The 25251-nt window shown below is 39.8% G+C and overlaps 1 protein-coding gene across 7 annotated transcripts in view; it reads left to right on the top strand.

Annotated features, from left to right (window-relative positions):
- Window positions 1–25251, top strand: part of RASGRP3 (RAS guanyl releasing protein 3) — a 105748-nt gene that overhangs the window by 36866 nt on the left and 43631 nt on the right. For 4 of the 7 annotated variants that reach the window (XM_039532479.1, XM_039532483.1, XM_039532482.1 and 1 more), the window contains exons 2-6: window positions 12258–12449; window positions 14393–14495; window positions 15174–15236; window positions 16718–16849; window positions 21111–21258. In XM_039532479.1, coding sequence (XP_039388413.1) covers window positions 12380–12449; window positions 14393–14495; window positions 15174–15236; window positions 16718–16849; window positions 21111–21258 — 516 coding nt within the window. In that variant the 5' untranslated portion in view covers window positions 12258–12379. Of the gene's footprint in view, window positions 1–6538; window positions 6579–12257; window positions 12450–14392; window positions 14496–15173; window positions 15237–16717; window positions 16850–21110; window positions 21259–25251 lie in introns of those variants that run through there. The other 3 variants (XM_039532480.1, XM_039532481.1, XM_039532484.1) reach the window with 3 other exon arrangements.

Below are 25251 nucleotides of genomic sequence, written 5' to 3'. Positions count from 1 at the left end.
ACATATATCTAATATTCCCCACAGACTTTTTTCAGGAGAAAATAGTTTAGGCTGTATATATTGTTCTCTTCTCTCCCCTTGTTTTACAGACTTCTAGTGATGTACATTAGTAAACAAACATTCTAAAATCCAACTGGCTAGACCAATGATGCTTTATATTTTTATGAGATCTATTGCAGTGTATGCTGTTGTTCTTGTGGAACTGGGCCTGTTTTGGAATAGTTGTTAGTTAAGTATCTGTTTTAGGAAGGAACCCCTACATGTCAAGCCAAAGAAGGTCACATTTCCCATTCTTGTTTGATGTACTATATGCTTAAGTATTGTTCTCTAGTGAGTGTTTGTCAGATGTTGTTTTTTTCCTCCCTTCAGTGGCGAAGGGTTTTCTTATTTTAAAAAACACACATACCTCCCCTTTGGGGGGTAGTTATGCTATTATTTTTGTTTTCAGTCTCAAATAAGCTTGCATTGCCTTGTCATAAATCTTCTAATGCGAGGGGAGAAATCTGTTGTAGCTAGTAAGTTTGCAAAATAGGGTTTTAAATCCTTAACATGTCCACTGCTGTAACCTACGTAATAGTGTCAGGGTGATAGGTATACTGTTTCTTAATAATGCTTGCTGTGTGCCAGTAACTTAGAGATATAAATTAATTTTTTAGCAGTGGGCAGAAGGAAGGAACTGCACTGATGCTGTGTCTTCTAATTTTTTACTCTGTCAACTTGTTTTCAGAATGTTATAAATAGCACTGGAAGCTCAGTTGTCTCTCTTTATGTTATTGTACTGATCAGTTTGTCTCCCAAGACAGGCTGTTGTCAAGGGAATGGGGCTTAATCAGCTGATTCTTATTTGGGAGGAAACAAAACAAAATATATATCTAAATCTGATCAAACTAACTACTGAGAAAAGTGCGGTGTCTTTTCTGCTTCACCATGAATAATACCATTTTTTCAGGAAAGAATTAATATTTTAAGAACATTGAAATGTTTGGTTTCAAACAACACTATTTATATGCCATTTAAAAAAAATTCTCCCTGCATCATTGTTCAGAAACCATGAGTCTGCCATTGTTTCACTCACCTTCCCTAGGGAAGCTTGCACAAAAAATAGATTAGGAAGGAAGGCTCTTCATGTATTTTGATGTTCAGCATCGGTGGGACAGATTTATTAAAAGAATGACTTGTTGAATCCTCCCAATTCTAATTCACAGAGGTTTCTGCCTACTTTCCTGTCGGGCCATTCATGTGTGAATTATGAGCTATCCAATGCTTTGTGCAAATGCAAAATCCTGACTTTGCACAAGTGCCAATTTCTGTGGTTGCTGTCCATTGCACATTCAAGTGAATTTGCATGAGTTCCCAGGGTCCCACAGCAGATCTGCCAGATGTCAGGCATTTGGCTTTGATGTCATGTCCCCCTACATGCATAATTTGAATCTGTAGTGGCTCTTTAAAGATGAGCTCTTATTGATTAAGTGGAACACTGCTGCCAGGAAGCGGAGAGGGTACTGTGTATCAGCCCTGAACGGCCGGTCTCTGCTCCCCTCTTGCTTGGGGAAAGAGCAGTTGTATGAGAGCCATTCTCTGTGGTCATCAAAAGTAAAGGATCAAGCATAATGCCCTCAGAATGGCTCTTTCTCCTTGCTTGGCTGTTATGACATGTAAGCATCCTTACCCTGTGCCCCCCGTTTTTGTACAGCCCCCTTTTTCTCAGGCACCTACCTTCCTACCTTCTTTGGTTTTGAAAGTCTCTTGCTGTCACCCCCAGTCTAACACCATCCTGTGTTGCTTACACATGGTTAAAGTATTTCTGAACCTGACTTTCACAATGGACACACTCAAAAGAGAGAAGATGAATGATGTAATGTTTTATGGTCAGCACTAGCGAAAGTTATCTTCTTTACAGTAGGAGGCCACAAATGTATCTGAAACTAATGTGCATTTCAGAGACAGAACTATAGGTGTAATATATGAAGTAATAGGAGCCAAAAGTTCAGCCATTTCTAGAGGCCTTAATTATGTGAAAAAACTGTTAGTAATAATTGGAGATATACTAACCTCCTAGAACTGGAAGGGACCTTGAAAGGTCATCAAGTCCAGCCCCCTGCCTTCACTAGCAGGACCAATTTTTGCCCCAGATCCCTAAGTGGCCCCTTCAAGGATTGAACTCACAACCCTGGGTTTAGCAGGCCAATGCTCAAACCACTGAGCTATCCCCCTCCCCCCTGAATTAGCAGGGGGGTTGGTGGCCATGAAAAATTTTAAATCAAAATGAGGGTCCTCATGTTGCTAAAGTTTGAGCTCCACTGAGGTAGACAGTAAAGAAATTAGAAGTGATGGAATGGATAAGACAGAGTCTGGGCCAAAATCACTTTGGGGAAGAAAGCTACTAGAGGCTCCCCGATACAGTGCTTGTGGTGTGTTACAGACCACCAGGATCCGATTTGGATATGGATAGAGACCTCTAATGTTTTTAATGAAATAAATACTATTAGGAATTGTGTGATTATGGGAGACTTTTGAAAAAACAAATTCTGAAAGCGAAAGTAGGTAAGGACATAGAGGTGAACGGTAATTGGGATAAAATACAACATGGTTTTACAAAAGGTAGATCATGCCAGACCAACCTGATCTCCTCCTTTGAGAAGATAACTGACTTTTTAGACAAAGGAAGTGCAGTAGATCTAATCTACCTGGATTTCTGTAGGGCATTTGATACAGTTCCATGTGGAAAATTATTAGTTACATTGGAGAAGATGGGGATTAATATGAGACTTGGAAGGTGGATAAGGAACTGGTTAAAGGGGCAAGTACAACAGGTCCTACTGAAAGGTGAACTGTCATTCGGGAGGGAGTTTACTAGTGGAATTCCTCAGGTATCAGTCTTGGGATCAATCTTAACATCTTTATTACTGACCTTGGTGCACAAATTGAGTGTATGTAATAAAATTTGCATATGAGACAAAGTTGGGAGGTACAGCCAATACGGAAGAGGACCGGAATTTCATACAACAGGATCTGGACAACCTTTTAAACTGGAGTAATAAAAATGGGATTAAATTTAATAGTGCAAAGTGCAAGGTCATGCATTTAGGGACTAACAACAAGAATTTTTGCTATAAGATGGGCACTTATCAGTTGGAGGAGACAGAGGAGGAGACAGATCTGGGTGTATTGGTTGATCACAGGATGACTATGAGATGCCAGTGTGATGAGGCCATGAAAAAGGCTAATGCAGTCCTAGGATGCATCAGGTGATGTATTTCCAGTAGACAGGGAAGTGTTAGTACCATTATACAGAGCACTGGTGAGACCCCATCTGGAATACTGTGTGCAATTCTGATCTCCCATGTTTATGAAAGATTAATTCAAACAGGAACAGGTGCAGAGAAGAGCTGTTAGAATGATCCAAGGAATGGAAAACCTACCTTAAAGAACTTGACTTGTTTAGATTAACCAAAAGAAGTCTGAGGGGAGATATGATTGCTCTCTATAAATACATCAGAGGGATAAACACCAGGGAGGGAGAGGAGCTAAGCACCAATGTGGACACAAAAACAAATGGATATAAACTAGCCATCAGTAAGTTTAGGCTTGAAATTAGGCGAAGGGTTCCAACCATCAGAGGAGTGAAGTTCTGGAACAGCCTGCCAAAGGGAGCAGTGAGGGCAAAAAACCTAACTGGCTTCAAGACTCAGCTTGATAAGTTTATGGAGGGGATAGTATGGTGGAACTGCCTACAATGGCATGTGGTCCATCGACAACTGCCAATAGCAAAAATCCCCACTGGCTGGAGATGGAACTCTAAGTGGGGAGGGCTCTGAGTTACTACAGAGAATTCTTTCCCAGGTATCTGCCTGGTGGGTCTTGCCCACTTGCTCAGAGTCTAACTGGTCACCATATTTGGTGAGAGAATTTTTTCCCAGGTCAGAGTCCCTAGTGGGGTTTTCACCTTCCTCTGCATCATGGGGTACAGGTCACTTTCAAGTTTAAACTAGTGTAAATGGTGAATTCTCTGTAACTTGAAGTCTTTAAACCATTGTTTGAGGACTTCAGTAACTCAGCCAGAGATTAGGGGTCTATTACAGGGGTGGATGGGTGAGGTTCTGTGGCCTGCAATGTGCAGGAGGTCAGACTACATGATCATGATGGTTACTTCTGACCTTAAGGTCTGTCAGTCTAAGGAACCCAGATATGAAATTGCAGAAATACAACTTGTGGTATGTAACCTATGACTTAAATCAACCTCTGTACCAGATGACTAGAGGATAGCTAATGTAACACCAATTTTTTTAAAAAGGATCCAGAGGTGATCCTGGCAATTGCAGGCTGGTAATCCTAACTTCAGTACCAGGCAAATTAGTTGAAACAATAGAATTATCAAACATGTAGATGAGCACGATTTATTACAAGACTCAACACTGCTTTTGTAAAGGGAAACCATGCTTCACCAATCTATTAGAATTCTTTGAGGGGAGGGTCAACAAACATGTTGGACAAGCGTAATCCAGTTGGTATACTGTACTTGGACATTCAGAAAGCCTTTGACAACGTCCCTCACCAAAGGCTCTTAAGTAAAGTAAGCAGCCATGGGATAAGAGGGAAGGTCTTCTCATGGATCAGTGACTGGTTAAATACAGGAAAAAAAGGGTAGGAATAAATGGTCAGTTTTCAGAATGGAGAGAGGTAAACAGCAGGGTGAGGGAAACAGCAGGGTCCCCCAGGGATTTGTGCTGGGACCAGTGCTGGTCAACACCTTCATAAATGATCTAGAAAAAGGGGTAAACACTGAAATGGTGATGTTTGCTTGCAGAGGATACAAAATTACTCAAGATCATTAAGTTTAAAGCTGATTATGAAGAGTTACAAAAGGATCTCACAAAACTAGGTGACTGTGCAACAAAATAGCAGATGAAATTCAGTGTCGATAAATAAATGCAAAGTAGTGTATAATCTCAACTATACATACAAAATGATGAGGTCTAAATTAGCTGTTACCACTGAAGAAAGATCTTGGAGTCCTTCTGAATAGTTCTCTGAAAACATCCGCTCAATATGCAGTAGCAATCAAAGAAGCTAACAATGTTAGGAATCATTAGGAAAGGGATAGATAATAAGACCATAAATATCATAATGACACAATATAAACCCATGGTACGCCCACACCTTGAATGCTGCATGCAGTTTTGGTCATCCCACCGCAAAGATATATTAGAATTAGAAGCGGTACAGAGAAGGACAACAAAAATGATTAAGGGTATAGAAGAGCTTCCATACGAGGAGAGATTAAAAAGAATGAGACTGTTCAGTTTGGAAAAGAGAGAACTGAGATGGGGCTATGATAGAGGTCTATAAAATCATGAATGAATCATGAAGAAAGTGAATAGGGAAGTATTATTTACCCCCTTCACAAAACACAAGAGCCAAGGTTCACCCAATGAAATGAATAGGCAGCAGGTTTAAAACAAACATAAGGAAGTACTTCTTCACACAGTGTACAGTCAACTGATGGAATTCATGGCCAGAGGATGTTGGGAAGGGCAAAAGTATAAATGGGTTCAAAAGAGAATTAGATAAGTTCATGGATAGGTCTATCAATTGCTATTAGCCAAGATGGTCAGGGATTCAATCCCATACTCTGTCTCTAAGCCTCTGCCTGCCAGAAGCTGAGACTGGACAACAAGGGATGGATCACTTGATAATTGCCCTGTTCTGTTCATACCTTCTGAAGCAGCTGGTATTGGTCACTATCGTAAGATGGGAAGCTGGGCTAGATGGACCATTGGTCTGATCCAGTATATGTTCTAAACCAGTTTTGGGTAGGGGAGTTCAAAGGGGCAGATGGAATCCTTTGTCCAAAACCCTAAGCTGTGGAGCAGCTCTGCAGTTGGTTATGCAGCCTGTTGGATACAGTAGCATCTCTTGTTAGAGGACTTGGCAGTACTGACCAGTCCTGGATCAATTAGCCACATCACTGTCATTCTCCCTATGAATGCTACTATGGAGCACTGTGGTGTGCAAAGTTCCCCCAGCATGGCTTCTCTGAACCCTACCCTTCCCATGCTGCTAAAAGATGTAGGTTCCACTGTGTTTACGGCCTTTTGCCGTCCTTCCTTGTTCCAAACTAGGATTTGGTCCTTTATGTACAGTATTGCTAGATCAGAGTTCACTATAAAAGATTCCAGCAGTATCTGGTTTCACTTACAACAAGGTCTTTTGGACATAGGTATTCCCTTGTTCGGTAAATACAATAAATTTTGAACAAAGTTCTGCAGCATTTGAAGTGGGCCCATACCATTTTTAACAAGTTTAGAGGATGTCAGTGATTTCAGTTGTGGTTAGTGAGGCTAATATGATCTGTTCTTAAACATTCTGTGGAGGACTTTAAATACTTTGCTAATGCAAGCAATTTGAAGTAAAAATGTAGTTATCTACATAGTAATAAGTAAAAGTACTGATCACTTGTGAAAAGCTCTCTAGTGGGGAGGGAAAACATCTAGAACAGTGACTTTTCCATCCTACTGCCTGTATTAACTGTGGTCCAAACAGATGGCTTATTTGCCCTTCCCCCCATGGATTTAAAGGTACAGCGTTTACATTGCCCATGTGGTCTTCCCTCTTCTTATTTATTTATTAGTAGTCATGTTTGTTTACAGTAGTGCCAGGGGCGGCTCCAGGCCCCAGCATGCCAAGCACTTGCTTGGGGCGGCATGCCGCGGGGGGGGGGGCGCTCTGCTGGTTGCCTGGAGGGTGGCAGGCAGGCAGCCTGAGGTGGAGGGTCCGCTGGTCCCGCGGCTCCGGTGGAGCCGGCAGAGCGCCTCCCACGGCATCCCGCCGTGCTTGGGGTGGCGAAATGTTTAGAGCCGCCCCTGAGTAGTGCCTTGGAACCAACCAAGAATTGGGGCCCCATTGTGCTAGGTGCTGTAGACAGTTCCTCTCCTGAAGAGTTTACAATTTAAATAGACAAGACAGATGTAGAAGAAAAGAGTAAAAATATAGAGGATATTCTAAAGGCACCTTCTCTTGTGCCTTCTGCTGCTATTAAATTTTCTCGTTCGGCTGCTTGCACTCAGCTTTTTGTCTTTCCCTTGAGCAATCATGTGGCTGAAGCTCCTGTTAAGAAGAGTATCCATTTTCTTTTAGAAAATGGTTTACTGAAAAAAAACAACCAAGAATGCTTTAACCTTGTAAAGAATATCTCTCTCACATTTCCTCTGTGAAGTTTATGGGTGAACCAAGAACCACTGAGGTGCTTGAATGTCAGAGCTGGAATGTTCATCTGTGTCTCTGTCACTAGGCAGAAGAAAAATAGGCTTCTTTATTTAATTAGCAGGGAAAATTCTACAGCTACAGTTGTGCCAGTTTAACTAGGGGGGTAGTTTAAATGTAACTTTGTGTCTAGACATTCTGAAATCTGTTTAAACCTGACCTATTGGTTTAGTGCATCTCTTATCAATATAACCAGTTTTAAACCAATATGAGTGCCCTCACAGGGGGGGTTGCACTAGTTTAACTAAATCAATTTTTAAACTAATTTAAGGTAAACTGCTGTAACTTGTGTATGTAGACCACCTCTTAGTAGCCTCTTGCAGTGAAGATGTCTTTTGGTTTTACAACTGACAACAGGAGCCATGACTTGAGATTGTTAAAGTTTAAATGCACATTGTGTTCACAACAGGTAATGTTTTTGTTTCTTTGTGCTTGCACTTATGAAAGTGATTCAACAAGTATGAAAAAGATCACCAGTTGTACTGGCAATATACTCTGTTTCTAAAAAGAACTCTCTCACAGCATTTCTCAAGAGCTCACTACCTGTATGTTCATTTAAACAGAACTAGCCAGACCACAATATCACCATATAAATAACTTCCAATAATAGTACAATCACAGAACAGAATGATTAGTTTGCTTAATCAACTTCCTGCATATGTGGGTTCAAGGATAGATAACTTAATTCATTACAGGTTTCAGAGTAGCAGCCGTGTTAGTCTGTATCCGCAAAAAGAACAGGAGTACTTGTGGCACCTTAAAGACTAACAAATTTATTGTAGCATGAGCTTTCGTGAGCTACAGCTCACTTCTTCGGATGCATAGAATGAAACACACAGACAGGAGATATTTATACATACAGAGAACATACTTCCACCTTTTCATGTTGGTACATAACTATGTCAATTGTATCTACTACAGTATCTGAGTCGGGGCGGCTCCAGGCCACAGCACGCCAAGCGCGTGCTTGGGGCGACATGCCACGGGGGGCGCTCTGCCAGTCGCCGGGAGGGCAGCAGGCAGGCCGCCTTTGGCGGCATGCCTGTGGAGGGTCCGCTGGTCCCGCGGCTTCGGTGGACCTCCCGCAGGCGTGCCTGCGGAGGGTCTGCTGGTCCTGCGGCTTCGGTGGAGCCGTGGGACCAGCGGACCCTCCGCAGGCACGCCTGCGGGAGGTCCACCGAAGCCGCGGGACCGGCGACTGGCAGAGCGCCCCCCACGGCATGACACCATGCTTGGGGCAGCGAAATGTCTAGAGCCGCCCCTGATCTGAGTGTTCACTTAGCTCCAACTAAGCTCTTAAGATCCTGTCCCAGCAAACAATAGGTACACTGTAAAATTTGGAATAAATTATCTCCTTTGAAACAAACTTGTTAAGAATTTAGAGGGGCCGGCCCCAGAGAATTACAGTAAGGTTATTTACAAGGTGTTGCTACCTGTGTCCAACAAGCCTTTATTACTTCTTCTAAACCTATGATTCACCAGCTATGACTTTTATTGTATTTCTATGATAAGACCAAAAAAAAACGTTAATGGGATGAGCTAGCCTTGCTGAGTAACATTATAATCTTATTGATGTTGCCTTTGTCTCTACTCCCCTACCCTTACAGTTACTGCTGCTTCATTACCCATCTCCTTGTATCATTTCAGAACTAAATTGGGAAGTTTCTTGGGGCAGAGATTTTATATCTCATCTGTATTTGGAAGCTCCTAGCACACTCTCTGATGCAATTAAATTATTGCCATTTCATCTGCCCAGTGAAGAAAAAGTTGTTTTTAAAAAATACTCATTGGCAAAACTCCTCTCTGATTTTGCTTCCTATGAACTGAAAGACTGCAATCCAGAACATATTTTATTTTCACTCAGCTAAAAGTTAGGGTTGCACATTACCCACAGTTCCCTCTCAAACTCTTAAGAGGTGTCTTTCATTTCTCAAAAGAATGCTAAGGATCAAAATTTGAAGAGTAAACCTTACTAGTTCTCCATGAAGGAGTAATGGGCATCAACGTGTCTAGAATCTAGGCCAATCTCCTTTGCAGGCAATTATGTTAAAAAGTTTGAAAAGATGTTGTACTATGATATTCCTGTGTTAGTAAGGCAGGGTTACATGGTAAGCATTAATGTTTTTACCAGCAGGGGCGGCTCCAGGCACCAGCACGCAAAGCACGTGCTTGGGGCGGCAAGCCCCTGGGGGCACTCTGCTGGTCGCCGCAAGGGCGGCAGGCATGCTGCCAAAGGCAGCCTGCCTGCCGTGCTTGGGGCGGCAAAATGCCTAGAGCTGCCCCTGGTTACCAGAACAATAATTCTACATTTCCAGCCTTTCTGGGTTTTTTTGAAATACACTCAAATGAGGTTCCATTTAAGATTTTATATTTCTAACTCTAATTCTCTCTCACTGAATATTTTTTTTGTTTGTTCTGGGAATTATATATATAGCTTGGAACAGAGCATGAGCTTTATGAATGTAATATGTTGCTTTCCAAATAAGTACCCTAACATTTCACACTACATACTATGTCTGATGACCTGATTGCATTCCTCCAGAATCTCTACCTTCTCTTGTCCTGTACCTTTGATTTTTTTTAAACCTTTTGGAAAGTCTCTCTAGGTAACATTTTGGGTTACATAAAAATGATTATGCTTCCAGTCCCTGCCCAAATACTGGGACTGAGCACCTTCAACTCCCGTTTGAGGTCAATGGTAACCGATGATACTTAGCACTTCACCAAAGACACTTGGCACCTTACAGGGTCACACCTGGGAATGTGGAATTCCCATTAGTAGTCTATGAATCTTGAATGTTTGTAATTATATAGCACTGAGTATTCTTGTTGCTGTTTAGCGCTGGGCATTGTTACCACAAAGCTATCTTTAATTGTGGGATAGCACTTTGATACCATGGTGATATGAAATCTTACAATAATGTAGCAATATTATTTAATCTGAGGTTTGTACGTAACAACACAAATGGTGAGAATGAGTTACATAGGAAGGGTGATCTAATTGTTAGGGCACTGGACTGGAACTCAAGACCTGGGTTCAATTCTTGGCTCAGCCACAGACACATACCTTGTCCAAGTTGCTTAGTCTACCATGTTCTTTGTCTGTAAAAATGGAAACTGTATTTGTCTCATAGGTGTTGTAAGGATAAAAATCCATTACTGACTGTGAGGAGCTTAGATACTGTGACGATGAGGCCATATAAGTAGGTGGATAGATGCCACAGTATAAAAACCTCAGTGCAATTAACATGGGGACATTAGCTATTGCTGTTTCACCCTCTCAATAGTATAATTGAATTATTTTAATTAGCTGTATTATCTGGAGCTATTACAATGTAAAGTAGCACTAACAAACTGAAAAGCAGGACTGAATTGTGTGCTTTCCTACAGTTCTACTAGGCAAATATTCCTCACTCCAAGAAATGTGCCATGATTACTTTTGTAATTTTAAAGAATTGACGGAAACAATATTTTAAAGTGCAGTAACTTACCTTTGTAAAAGATTTGTTTAGGGGTGGGGGAGTTGGCTGGGGTGGGAATAAATGTCAACTGAGGTTGGTTTAAACTGTTGGGTGCTTGATCCTGTGGAAAATTAAGCCACTTATTTAGGCACCTAGATAGGGATATAACAGCCTAACTTTAGGGACCCCTTTTATTTTTTAAAATCTTGGCCTTATATTTTGCTTTTAAGGTCTTTATTGTAACATAACTGCATCGTGAATTCAACAGCCTCATTCCTAGTGAATTCTTAGCAGAACGTTCTGCCATTGCTGTGAAGTAAGAGTTATTTTAGAATAATGTGGCGAAGGGGTTTGTGTGGGGAAGGTTAGATATAGCCTGTTTGGTGGGGTGCTTTGGTAAAAGGGGTGTTGGAAGGATACTATCCTTGGGGAGGCAGAGTTAAGGGTGTGGTCTATGTCAGATCTGATAGTTGCCATAAAGTGTATATCTATGGGTGGAGTACAGAGTATATCCTGTTCAGTGGATTACCTGACAAAACTTCAAAAAGTTAGGTAGTATGTAGCATCCTTTAAAAAGAAACTTGTCAGAATTCCAGCAATGTTTAGATTCATGGACCACGGTAGGTCTCCCATTGGCTTTTTTTTTTTCTAAAAAGTGGCTGGATATGCTACATATTGTTCATTACATGTTCTGTATTTAAAAGAAATTTATGTAAGTAGAAAAAGTTGAGATTTGAAATACAAGTTGACAAGAAATTCTATGGAGAATCTATATGCCACTTAATACTCCCTTCTACTCTCTAATTGTAGACTTTTTTAAAAGGCTGACTAGATTTCTAGAAATTTGGAATCAGCCATCTCTAATAAAATGTGCAATCCTTAAAATAAATGCATTTTAGTAAGTGTTGAAAGTGCTACTTAAGGGTCTTGTAAATTGTTAGGAGAGATTTACAAAGAACAGTTAGGTGCCCAACTCCAACTGACTATCAAAGGGAACTGGATACCTTTCCCCCCTTTGTGCCTTTGAAAATCTCCCTTTTAAACATTAGTGTATGCCCTGTAGAATGTGCCTGTGAACTTTAGTATTAACCATTTTGTGGGTTTCTGATCAATAAATGCATTACCTTAAAAATCGATCATTAAACAGTAATACTACATGAAACAATTTTTGTTATAATCTGTTCTGCTTTACACATAACCCACATTTTGTTAGTACTTCAGTTATCAGGCATAAAGAAAATAAAATGGGCTGTAAAAGAGTGTATCAATTATATGACATGTGCCTTAGTGTAACCTCTGTTTTCCAACATCACTACATATTTCTTTTGGACTAGTGGACAAAAATTGAACAATATATTTTAAAATAAAAGTTGGAATGAACTAAACATGCAGGGCGATCTTAGATGTATACTCTGTGTTGTGTGAGGGAAAAGATCAGTCTACAAAAGGATGCGCTAAACTGTAAACATTCTGTCCTCATAATGCAGCATTACAGTCCTATTTGTGGTTATTTCCTTTGCTTTCTTTCTCCAGATTTTCCATGAAGCCTAGCTAAACATGCAACCAGCAATACATTGATAAGGCCCATGCAGCTGTGGAGATATTCTTCTACGTGGTGAAAATGGCTCTAATTTTTTGACAACGATTAAAGGACAATGGGGTCAAATACACTTGGGAAGGCTGCAACATTAGATGAACTTTTAAACACTTGCATTGAAATGTTTGGTATGATTCTTCAATCTTTTGTTTCATTGCTTGCTGTTCTTGAAATTCAATTACTATTATAAGCTCACCCAGGCTATTATCTATCAGTTGATCATTCGTTTGGCAAACAAATTCCTTTAGTTGTGAAATTTTCCATGCTTGGTTCTTAGCCCAGAGGAAAATTTTTGTATTGAAAAGTTTGAAGAAAATTCTTTCATCTGAATAAGGGGGTGGGAGAGCTTCTCTCCTGTCCTGATGGGTTCAAACACTGTGTATTTTTAGTAATATACATTACCTAATACCAAAAAAGTTAATCCATTTAACACAAGAACAATTGATAGACTGATTTAAACGTATGGGTCTGTATTAAGATTAGATAACTATACAGTTGGATTATTTTATGAATTTGCCTCTGATTTTTTACAAAAGAAATAGGAATATATTTCTTGCTGCACTGATTTTTTTTGTTTGTTTTTTTTGTTTTGCTGTGTTGTTTACACTGGATCTTTTTAAATCTAGTGCTACTTCTGGAAGCTTTTCCCATGGATTGTGTAGTAATATAATTGCAGGTTCTCATTTTAATCAACCATTACCTATAGAACTTTCTATCATTTATGTGAGCCTGTTGCTAATCATATAATTTACATACTTGGATGCCCTTATGGATTGTCATACATAGAAATGAATACTAATCCTTTGAAAAAACAAAACAATGACCCCAAGTCTCCAGTTAGCAGTGATTATATTAACTCACAAATTGCTAGTTATATTAAGAAAACAAATAATCATATTAGGACCTTTCATTTTATGGAACATGAACATACACCACCTCTTTCCACTTTAAAAGGTACTAGGCCTTGATTCATCAAAGCACTTAATCAAAATGAGGCATTCTGAATTGCTTTTATTTAAAGACCATGTGACCACTTGGTTTGAATGAGATTATAATTTGATTTCATTTTTGAGGAGAGAGAGAGAGAGAGAGATCTTCTCGCTGTCAGAGATGAAATCACTAAGGGCCAGTTACTGCAACTGAATCTAAGCAGACACACCACTGCACCCATGCACGTCCAGTTGCCAATTCTGGCCCTAAAATGGTGCAAACCCCATATAGGGCATACTTAACCAGAGATAGCAGAGGCTATTTACATTTTACATATTGAAATGATCATTCCTCCTTCTCTTTCCCCCAAATATATACATACACTTCTCTTTTGAATACTGAAGTCCATAGTGTGTGTGTGTGTGTGATTCCCTTTCCTCTTTGTCCCCTTTGATTTACTCTGGTTCTTCATTAAATATTCTCTATAACTGGAAAAACATTCTCCACTCCCCAGCTAGCCCCCTCCCAATACATACACATTTGAATGTGACATTTGGTTGTCATGGTCAGTTTTTATCAATGAATGACACGATTGAATTTTCTGATGATCACTTAAAATTAGGTACATCCAACTGAACTTGTAATTATAATGTCTTACTAATCTAGAATTCTGGGGCTTGAGTGCATTTTAGGTAATGGGTTATTATAATTAGTTGCTATCAATTTTCTCTTGTTCAAAGCTTTTTTTTTTTAAATCCCACTTGGAGTTTGAAGAAGGCACTTGTGTTGAAACAGTAACATTGCTATTGTGACACTTATAAAGTAATATTTAATAAAAGTTTTGGGGAAGGAGGGGATTATATTAATTTCCTTTCATTTTAGACTGATATGATTTGATAATTGATGTGCTACAGCCATTGTAATTTGCTGATTTTCACTGCTAGAGGAGCATTTTACTTGTTATGTTTCTGTTCTGAAGATATTTTAATTGACAGTGCACTGGATATATTTTCATTTTCAATATTAATACATCTGCCTTCCCTGAAGAGAGGTAATAGATCATGGATATCTGGAAACTGGCTGATCTCTGCCCTTGAATAATGCATGTCATTTAACTTAAAATGGTGTCTCTATTTTACAGATAATAAAGGACATTTGGGCACCAGTCATTTACCAAGAATGGTTCTTTTAATGCACCGGTGGTATCTGCCTTCCACAGAACTGGCCGGCAAACTTCTCTCCATATATCCTTTCAAAGATCCATATAGCCTAGCATTAGCACTTTGGAAGACAAACTGTGATAACATGTAAAATCTGTGCATTAAACAGTAGTATTGGAGTGCCGTCAGCATATAAGGCTCTTAAGCAATTTATGGGCCTGGTCCAATGCCCACTGAAATCCTTTCAACTGATTACAGTAGACTTTGGATCAGGTCTTTTATGAACCTGCTGAAGTGTGCTTTGAATTAGCATTTGAGAAGTACAAAAATATTTAAGGACACAAAGATACAAATGGAAGTTTGGCACTTAACTCCCGTTGACTTTCTATGGGAGTTGCTTGCCTGGCACCTGTGCCTTTTGAAAATCTCCTCTGTAATCGTTCAATATCTACTGATATCCTTGATTAGCCTGTATTGGTGGGAAATTATTTGTCCAGCAGAATATTCAGAAATAGTGTGTACTGGATGCATGTTTTTGCTAAGACAAATGGCAAATTGCTGAATTGGAAATGGCGTCTATATTTTTCAGTGTGTTATTTTATCTCAAGTTATAGCACATTTCAATTTGGAGGAATAACATACAAAAAATACTCTACCCTGTACAAAAGTGAAAACTCTCTAAACGAACAAGACTGCTGCGCGAGTAAAAAAAAAAATGTTACTGAAACCATGATCATGAAGCTTATTCTTTAACTAATCTACCTATAGAGATGCCAGTGGGGAAAAATGCAGTGAATTCCGCTTAAAAATCTGTTGTTTCATGAGGTAAAAATGCTGATTTTTTTCACTGGGATTTGTTTTTATAGCTTTTGAATAGTCAATTTTTACAAATAATAAAAAATCCTAAACCAAGTCCGTCCACCTCTACTAATGCTTTCTCTTGGACTACTTTACAGACATAGAGTTGGGGGAAAATCCTGTTCAGAGCAGTTATTCAACTAGGGTTATTCAGGTTTTTGAACACTTACACTGTATCAAGCTAAAGAGCTTACTGAAAACTCATGCTACAGTTTGACTGGTATTTGTTCTTTGAGTTTTAACACTCAGACTAGATTGGCACAGCATGCAAAACTGGGGGGAGGGGTACATCATAGTACAATCTAGAATGGTATAAAAAGATTGTCCCTGGATTGTTCACTTCAGTTCATGTGAACCCTAGATAATTCAAACTAAGGGTATGTCTTTGCAAAGCAAACAAACAAAAATATGCGTTAACACAAGTTAAAATAGCAATGAAGACATGGCAATTTGACTTTTAACTTGGGTTAGCTGCTCAAGTTCAACACCCAGCTTCCTTCTAGGCTTTAACTTCAGCTACTAACCTGAGTTAAAAGTCAAGTAGCCTCGTCTTCACTGTTATTTTAATGTCAATTAGCTAACCCATGTTAACATACTTATTTGCAATGAAACATACCCTAAGATAGGATGCTTTAGCAACTTCAGTGCTGCCACAGGTACCTGGTATATAGGATCAGGAGAATGTATAGCAGGTGCTGCCTTGTCAAATTGGTAACATTTTCTGATATATACCTGAATATTGATCTAGTAAGGCTGCCTCTGCACAGGACTGTTTGTTTTTTTGTTTTCCTTTTTTCAGTACAAGGTAATGTGTGAATTTAAACAGATAGAGCTATGCTGGTTAACACCACCCTCCCGTAGCCCATCCCAATATGGACACTTGTGCTCCAGTATGAGGAGCTTTTTTCAGTGTAGCTTATGTTGCTTGGGAAGGGGTTGAGCTAAAGCAAAAAAAAAAGCCAGTTGTACTGGAACAAAAGTGTCCTCATGGAGTATTGCATAACTATATCCATCTACATTCACACTTTGGGGAAGCTTTTTCAGTATCAACCATTTAGGCAAGGCCTTACACCTAAATGTGGAGTATATTTTGAAAGGTGCAAATGTCACTTAGGTGCCTAACTCCCATTGAAATGCATCTCAGAAGAATCCCACGGTGTTCCACTGAAGAGAATGTGCTAACTTGGGGAAAGTATGTAATAAGAGGCTTTTGCATATGTATCATTGTCCTCTGTTGGATGAAGCATGTCAGAATTCGTCAAGCACATTGGTTCAGTTACTGGAAGAGCTAGTGGTGGGACTGCTGTTTACCACATATGTGACTTTGGATCTCCAATGATTTCTTCTGAGTGCCATGTGTATGGTGGCTGAGTAATCATGGCATGCATCTATGCAGCCACAGAATGTTACGTCTGGATCTTTGGATAACCTTTCTCCCATGATTTCAGGTACTGGATTTTGGAATTTCCAGCAGAATTTAACTTGGATCTTGGTTTGATTCGTCTGACTGAGGAGTTCCGGGAAGTAGCCAGCCAGCTTGGTTATGAGGAACATGTCCACCTTATTGACATCTCCAGCATGTAAGAATATCATTTGTCAGGTTCCACAGGCACCTTTCTTTCCATATTTTGTAACACCAGAGCCCTTACTCAGTGCGGAATGCACTATGTGATATTGAGGATCCCATTTTGGTTTAAAGGGATGACATAGTGAGCACTAGGAAGTAATTATCAATGCTTCAACTTGCGGATGACACCAAGTTGGGAGGTATTGCAAATTCGGAAAAGGATCGGGATATCCTCCAGGGAGATTTGGATGACCTTGTAAACTGGAGTATTAGTAACAGGATGAAATTCAATAGTGAGAAGTGTAAGGTTATGCATTTAGGGATGACTAACAAGAACTTTAGTTATAAGCTGGGGACGCACCAGTTGGAAGTAACGGAGGAGGAGAAGGACCTAGGAGTCCTGGTTGATCGTAGGATGACTATGAGTAGGCAATGTGATGTGGCCGTTAAAAAAGCTAATGCGGTCTTGGGATGCATTAGGCGAGGTATTTCTAGTAGGGATAAGGAGGTGCTAGTCCCGTTATATAAGGCGTTGGTAAGACCTCATTTGGAGTATTGTGTGCAGTTTTGGTCTCCCATGTTTAAGAAGGATGAATTCAAACTGGAACGGGTACAAAGAAGGGCCACTAGAATGATCCGAGGAATGGAAAGCCTGTCGTATGAAAGGAGACTTGAGGAGCTCGGTTTGTTTTCCTTAACCAAAAGAAGGATAAGAGGAGATATGATTGCACTCTTTAAATATATCAGAGGGATAAATACCAGGGAAGGAGAGGAATTATTTCAGCTCAGTGCTAATGTGGACACGAGGACAAACGGATATAAATTGTCAGTCAGGAAATTTAGGCTTGAAATTAGACGAAGGTTTCTAACCATCAGAGGAGTGCAATTCTGGAACAGCCTTCCGAAGGAAACAGTGGGGGCGAAGGACCACCATGACTTTAAGATTAAGCTAGATAAGTTTATGGAGGAGATAGTATGATAGGATAACAGGCTTAGTCAATAGGTCAATTAAGTGCCACACTGGTAATTAGTACAATGGGTCAATGATAGGATATTGTTAGCCTTTTTCCAGAGGGTATGGCTGGAGAGTCTTGCCCGCATGCTCGGGGTTCAGCTGACCGCCATATTTGGGGTCGGGAAGGAATTTTCCTCCAGGGAAGACTGGCAATGGCCCTGGAGGTTTTTCGCCTTCCTCCGAAGCATGGGGCAGGGGTCGCTTGCTTAAGGAGTGGGTGGATCGGCTTATGTGGCCTGCATCTTGCAGGAGGTCAGACTAGATGATCATAATGGTCCCTTCTGATCTTGAATTCTATGAAAAAGATGATGTTCTCTCCAAAACTGAAATTTCTAAAACACCATTTGGGATAATATAGACTGGCAAGTATTACATATACTGAATTGTAGTGAAGAAGAATTGCTGTATTTTTATATATACACTGTTCCTGATTCTATATGTTGCAAAGCCAGATAAGTAAAGAATACTATGCTGTTGATGGTGGTTATTGCTTAGTATTGCGATAATGATGTCTTCATACCGAATAAGCTGACATTGCACTGAGCATGCAACACCAGCATAGTTAAGGATGGCAACATTATTATATACTTTGCAATTCCCTTGTGTCATCAGGGAGGCTCAAGACTTTTCTTACTGCCCCCTTCCCTCCAAAAATAAACAAGACTACCCCAATGCTGAATCTGATTATTTCACAGTTGCATCACAATTTTTTAAAATATTTCAAAGGGAGTTTGTCCATGGTATTTTGTTTTAACTGGATCATCTCTGGAGTTTTCATTGCTAGTTGTTCTTATGTCCAAATTGTTAATTTCAGGTGGCTACGGAACCAAACCAGGACTTTATACCTCCAAGGTCTTAACATTAGCAGAGAAGCTGTATTAGCTCTTTCACTAGCTCATCTGTTAATAGTGGTTTTCTTTAAAATATGGCATATGCTTAGTAGTGTTTCCTTTTGTAAAGAATGGCAAAATGAACTGGGAGGAACCTTGTTTTGCTCTTCAACAAATTTTGCCTCTTTTCCCCTTCTCTTCCTCTCTCTATTCATTAATTGTGTGGGAGCAGACTGTCTTTTTTTCTCAATTTTCTCTGAAAATTGCTTTCAAATATTTCTTGTTCTACAATTTCTTTATGATCGGTTTGTTTCATATTTGAAATTTTGACCCATTTTCAATGGACTCTGGAGGCAGATAAGCTTCTGTTCTCTGGATGACCCTCTAATTCTTAGGGTAGATCTACTTTATAGTCGCTAGAGAAGCACAGCTTCGGCACTGCAGGTGTACCGCTGTAGCAGCGTAATGGAGGTGCTTCCTACATCGACAGAAAGGGGTTTTCAAATGTTGTAATTAATCCATCTCCACAACAGGAATCGTTCCCTCAATCTAGCTGCCTCTACACTGGAGCCTAGGATAATGTAGCTAGATTAATCTAGTTTTATTGTAGACCAGTCCTTAAAATATAGTTTTAGCCTGCTTGGAGTTGGGAGTAAATAATCCACGTGATGTGTGTGGCTTCCAATTTATCTTGTTGAGAATTAGGTGGCTATATCTCCACATGTTTTAAAAATGCATAAATAGAGATGGGTCTGAATAAAAACTCTGATTCCAAACATTGATGAATGTCAGAAAATTTCAGCTCCAGATAGTGTGGCTTGGGCTCATTTCTATAAATACTTTAGCCAAAGGACTAAATTTTTAAAGCTAAACAGGGATTTAGTACAGCTAGTCAAAAATTGTCCAGCAGAACATTTTTCCACCAGAAAATGCTGATTTGTCAAATTGAAACATTCCATGGGAACGTGTTGATCTTGTGACAAAATTTCATTTTGATATTTTCAAGTGAAACATTTTTATAAGGTCATAAAATAATGTCATATACACATACTTCATTCAGGATAACAGAACATTTTGACCTTATTAGAAAGAAAGATTTCAATTTTTCAGTGCACACTTTTTCTTTTAATATAACTTGTGTGGCAAAGTACCTGCTTCTCCTCGGCTGGCTCAGTCCCTTTTTGCCTTGGAGACACAGGCTTGGGCAAAGCAAAGACCTTCCTGGCCACGCAGGGTCTGACTGATCCTTTTCTCAGTCAGTCCCTTGCTGTTTTTTCTCCCCTTCTGGGGACAGAGTGCAGTCTTCCTTGCTGGAAGAGTTCAGAGTCTTGCTGCACCTACTCACTGGCAGCCTCTGCTCCCTCCCCCCCTTCCCTGCCAGGGAGGGTTTAAAAAGGTCTTCAGCAATTGGGGCCAGCTGATCCTAATTAGTTCCCTGGTAACCCCTGTTCCAGCTGAACCTAATTTCTCCATGGCTATCTCCCCTCAATGGATAGGGAGAGGCCTTTTAACCCCTCTGGGACTAATTACTACCCCTCCCTTGGTAGCTATTTGTCCTGGGTTTGCCACACTTGTTTGTTATAAACATTTTTTAAATGTTCTGAACTGATGTGAAACAAAACTTGAAAATTTCCTTTTGCAGGAAATTTTCAAATTTGAGATTTCATTCTAATTTGGAAGAAAAACAAAGCCAAAATCTTGGCATTTCCCACAAAATGGAAATTCCAGTTCCTCACCAGTTCTAGGATTTAGCTACCTAACTCCCATGGACATCCAAAAGTTAGGAGGCTTAGTCCTAATGCTTTGTTTTTGAAATAATAATAATAAAATAATAGCATTTCAATGATGAATCTCTACAGCAGCCAAATACAAAGGATGGGCCTGTGGAGGAACAACACCAAACACACGGAAGCAAAAGTTCAGTAAAGTGTTGAGTATATGTGAAGCTCAGTTGTATGTCAGCAGAGCAAAGTACTTTCCTAGCTGTCGTATGTAGTTCACAGATGTCCTTTCTTCTTTTGTTCCATTTTTCAGGGCTTGTAGTCTTCCAGATATCAACAAAACAAAAACACCCCACAAGTCTGACATTATCCAAGTCAATTTTTGGTCTAATTTGATATTAGATGAAATGTAGTCATTAGGTCCTATTGAATTAGGTGATACAGTGTAACACAGAAGAAAGAATTGTTCTTGAGTGCCAGATATATAGCTCTACTCCTGTACATCAGTTCAGACAGTACCTATTAAATTCATATCATCTGTTGCAAACTGGAAGAGATCTTTCTATTCTGAGTGGTCACAATATGCTGGATGTCATAGTTCAGGGAACTCTTGATCTGCCTCTTGCATATCTGTATGCCCAGATTACAGTTCACATGATTTTTTTTGCATGGACAGGATATGCTGATCGTACCTCTTTTCTGTTGCAGTCCCTCCTATGACTGGATGAGAAGAGTCACGCAGAGAAAAAAAACTTCCAAGAAGGGAAAAGCCTGCCTGCTGTTTGACCACCTGGAACCCGTTGAATTAGCTGAACACCTCACTTTTCTGGAGCATAAATCTTTTAGAAGAATTGCTGTAAGAAGCTTACAACTTCTTGTTTCACTCAGTTATAATCTGACCAGAGCAATATACTTAAACTGAGAGAGTTTGCCAGCTTTAACATTTATAACACTTTTATGCTGTACCCAATTTAATTGTAGCAAATATTTATAAGACTTGGGAGGATGAATCAAGTGGGGTCCTGCAGGGTTCTGTCCTGGGTCCAGTACTGTTCAGTATTTTCATTAACAACATGGATGATGAAAAGGATGCAGAAAAGGATCAGGGGGTTAAAGTGGGTCACAAATGAAATCTGAATCAGCCATATCATGTTGTTGTGAAGAAGGCAAATGTCCATTCTGGGATGTATTAACAGGAGTGTCATACGTAAAACACAGGAGGTAATCATTCCACTCTATTTGGCAATGGTGTAAGGCCTCAGCTAGAATACTGAATCTGGTTTGGGACACCACACTTTCAGAAAGATGTGAACAAACTGGAGGGAGTCCAGTGGAGGGCAACAAAAGTAAGAAGTTTAGAAAACATGCCCTTAAGGGAAAGTTGAAAGTATTGGCCATTGTGATCATCTAGTCTGACCTTCTGTATAACACAGGCCGTAGAACTTCCCCAAAATCATTCCTTTCTAAAAGCATTGCTTTTAGAAAAACATCCAATCTGGATTTTAAAATTGTGTGTGATGGAGAATCTACCACAACCCTTTGGGAGAGTAATTAACCATTGGAACTATTTACCCTTAAAAATTTATGCCTTATTTCCAGTCTGAATTTTTCTGGCTTCAACTTCCAGCCATTGGATCATGTTGTTATCCTTTCTCTGCTAGATTGACAAGCCCATTATTAAATATTTGTTCTCTATATAGATACTTATAGACTGTTATTAAGTCACCCCTTAACCTTCTTTGTTAAACTAAATATATTGAGCATCTCAAGTCTATCTCTGCAAGGCATGTTCTCTAATCCTTTAATCATTCTCATGGCGTTTCTCTGAACCCTCTCCATTTTATCAACTTACTTCTTGAATTATGGGCACCAGAACTGGATACAGTATTCCAGCAGTGGTAGTACCAGTGCCAAATACACAGGTGAAAATAACCTCTCTACTTCTACTTAAGATTCTACTCTTTATGCATCCCAGGATCACATTAGCTCTTTTGGCCACAGACTCAACCTGGGAGTTCATGTTCATCTGATTTATCTACCATATGGTTGCCAACTTTGGTTGGCCGAATTCCTGCAGATTTCATCACATGACATAATCTTTAATTAAAGATTGGTCTTTAATTCCTGGAGACTCCAGGATAATCCTGGAGGGTTGGCAACCCCAATCTACCATGACTCCCAAATCTTTTCCAGAGTCACTGCTTCCCAGGATAGAGTCCCGCATCCTGTAAGTATGGCCTACATTCTTTGTTCCTAGATACATATGTTTACATTTAGTTATATTAAAAAGCAGGTTGTTTTCTTACACCCAGTTTGCCAAGTGATTCAGATTGCTCTGAATCAGTGACCTTAATTATTTACCATTCCCCCACTGTTCAGAGAAGAGAAGGCTGCCGGGGGACATAAATTCTTCAAATATGTAAAATGTTGTTATACAGAGGACGGTGATTACTTCTTGTTCTACCCTCAGTAGACATGGAGAACAAGCAATCAGCCTAGTTTGCAGCAAGGGAGGTTGTGGAATTGCCATCCAAGAAGGTTTTTAAGAACAGGTTAGACTAACACCTGTTAGGGATGGTCTAGGAGTACTTAATTATGCCTTACTGTAGGAGGGGGGACTATATGACTTCTTGAGGTTCTTTCTGGTCCTACGCTTACGTGATTCTAGTATCACATCCCATCATTCATAATACTGTAGCAAAGGTTGGATCAGTACTGTACTTCCATTATATTTTCATGAGTTATAACTTTTACCATAAAAAATTAATCCTCTGCCGTAATTCTGAGTGAGGGCTACAACCATGTGCAAGGATTTGTTTTGACCAAACTAAAAATTACAAATCGGTGCCTTTTGTTTCTTGGGGAAATAGTTAATTAGTGATCAGCAACCCTCAAAGGCTTTGTTTCAGATGGAGCCTGGAGCTCATCTGACACCCACTCCCAATCACATCATAAGAATGGCCCTACTCGGTCAGACCAAAGGTCCATCTAGCCCAGTATCCTGTCTTCCAACAGTGGCCAGTGCCAGGTGCCCCAGAGGGAAAGAACAGAACAGGTAATCATCAAGTGATCCATCCCCTTTCGCTCATTCCCAGCTTCTGGCAAACAGAGGCTAGGGACACCATTCCTGCCCATCCTGGCTAATAGCCATTGATGGACCTATCCTCTATGAATTTATCTAGTTCTTTTTTGAACCCAGTTTTGGCCTTGGCCTTCACAACATCCTCTCGCAAGGAGTTCCACAGGTTGACTGTGCACTGTGTGAAGAAATACTTCCTTTTATTTGTTTTAAACCTGCTGCCTATTAATTTCATTTGGTGACCCCTAGTTCTTGTGTTATGAGAAGGAGTAAACAACAGTTCCTTATCACCGTCTGAAACACTATTCTTTCATTCTCCTGGCTTCATTTCCTTCTTCCTGAGTCCCCGGAGATCCTCCTATCCTCTCAACTCCATTTTATTTGCATTGTCAATAGACTTCGGCCTTAGCTATTGCATTATGGGAATAATTCCAGTCTGATGCTCATCCTACCACATAGTTACTAGCTGATTTCAATTTTACTTGCTCCAGTGCTTCCCCCAGAATTTGTGGTTCTACCTACTCTCCCACCTCTGAATTCAGAGAAACCTCAGAATTTATATATGCTGAAAGGAGTCGCTTCTCTCCACTACCACCCAAGTTCTTAATTGCTGAGAAGAGAAGGAGTCAATACTCCCTATTTTGGGGACAACTGTTTATTATCTTGATATAAACAAGATAAAAGGTATCCAGATATTATGGCAATTAGTGATCATCCACTGGGTGACTTGATTTCTGCTCCATGATGCATAAGAGGTGAAGAAAGGGGCCATTGTTAAGACTTCTTAGTTCTTAAAACCTATTGCAACTTTCCCTCTCTTTTAGTTCTTGGTTTATGGACTGCAATGTTTATGGATGACTTTCCAGCATTGTACTCTTAAAGGGAAACTGTTGGGGTTGGTAGGCCCTAAATTTAATCCCTACATTTGCTCTAATCCCTCCACCATACAAAACAAAGTCTTGGATCTCAAACGCTGAAACTAGTAACGTAAGCATAAGTGTGTTACGTTGGAAGAGTAGCTCTTGTATTTGTCTCTATCTGCTCATCTGGCAGATCTTGCTAATATGTAGTATTTTACTAAATTGCAAAAACTGATTAAACCCTACAGCAAGATGATATTGTTCCCAAGGAGCTAGGGAAGATGGCACAGAAGAAGTCTTGTGCTGAAAGATAGTAATGCCTGCTACAAAGCCAGATGTAAAAGATCTTCTTGGAGCTGACGGTTGGAAGAGAATGACCTCAGTAGAAGTGGGAACTGAGGAAAATTCAGACCTAATCACCTTTCTTGATCAGAGTCATACATCTGGAACAAAAGGAGGAGATTCTTCAGACAAAATTGGATGACAATTAAAACAGTGAACAGAGGAACAATATTAGAATTAAAGGTGTTCAAGAACCTCAGAAAGGGTAACCCAGTTTTGTATGTACCAACACTAACTAAAAATCTGTTAAACCTGGATTCAACTAGTGAAGTGTCCATAGACAAAGCTAGCATGACTTTAGCTCTTCTAGTAGTAAACAGAAACTATCCCAGAGAGTATGGTTTCCAGATTCCATTATTTTCAGCAGAAAGATGCTGTTATGAAGAAGATCAGGGAACTGGAATAAATCTTTGTCCAAAATCTTTGTTCCTTGATTCTTCAAGAGAGGGAAACAATATGAGGAAAAGAAACAGATATAATCGGGGTTTCTCTTTTAAATCATTACATTAATTCAAAGTAAACTTTACACTATTCTGCATACGAAAGAATGGGGAGGAATTTGAGCTGG

This window comes from Mauremys reevesii, linkage group 3 (assembly GCF_016161935.1).
Source record: "Mauremys reevesii isolate NIE-2019 linkage group 3, ASM1616193v1, whole genome shotgun sequence".
Taxonomy (NCBI): Eukaryota; Metazoa; Chordata; order Testudines; family Geoemydidae; genus Mauremys; species Mauremys reevesii.
The sequence above is the reverse complement of the archived record's forward strand: the minus strand, read 5'-3'. Positions and strand labels throughout refer to the sequence as shown.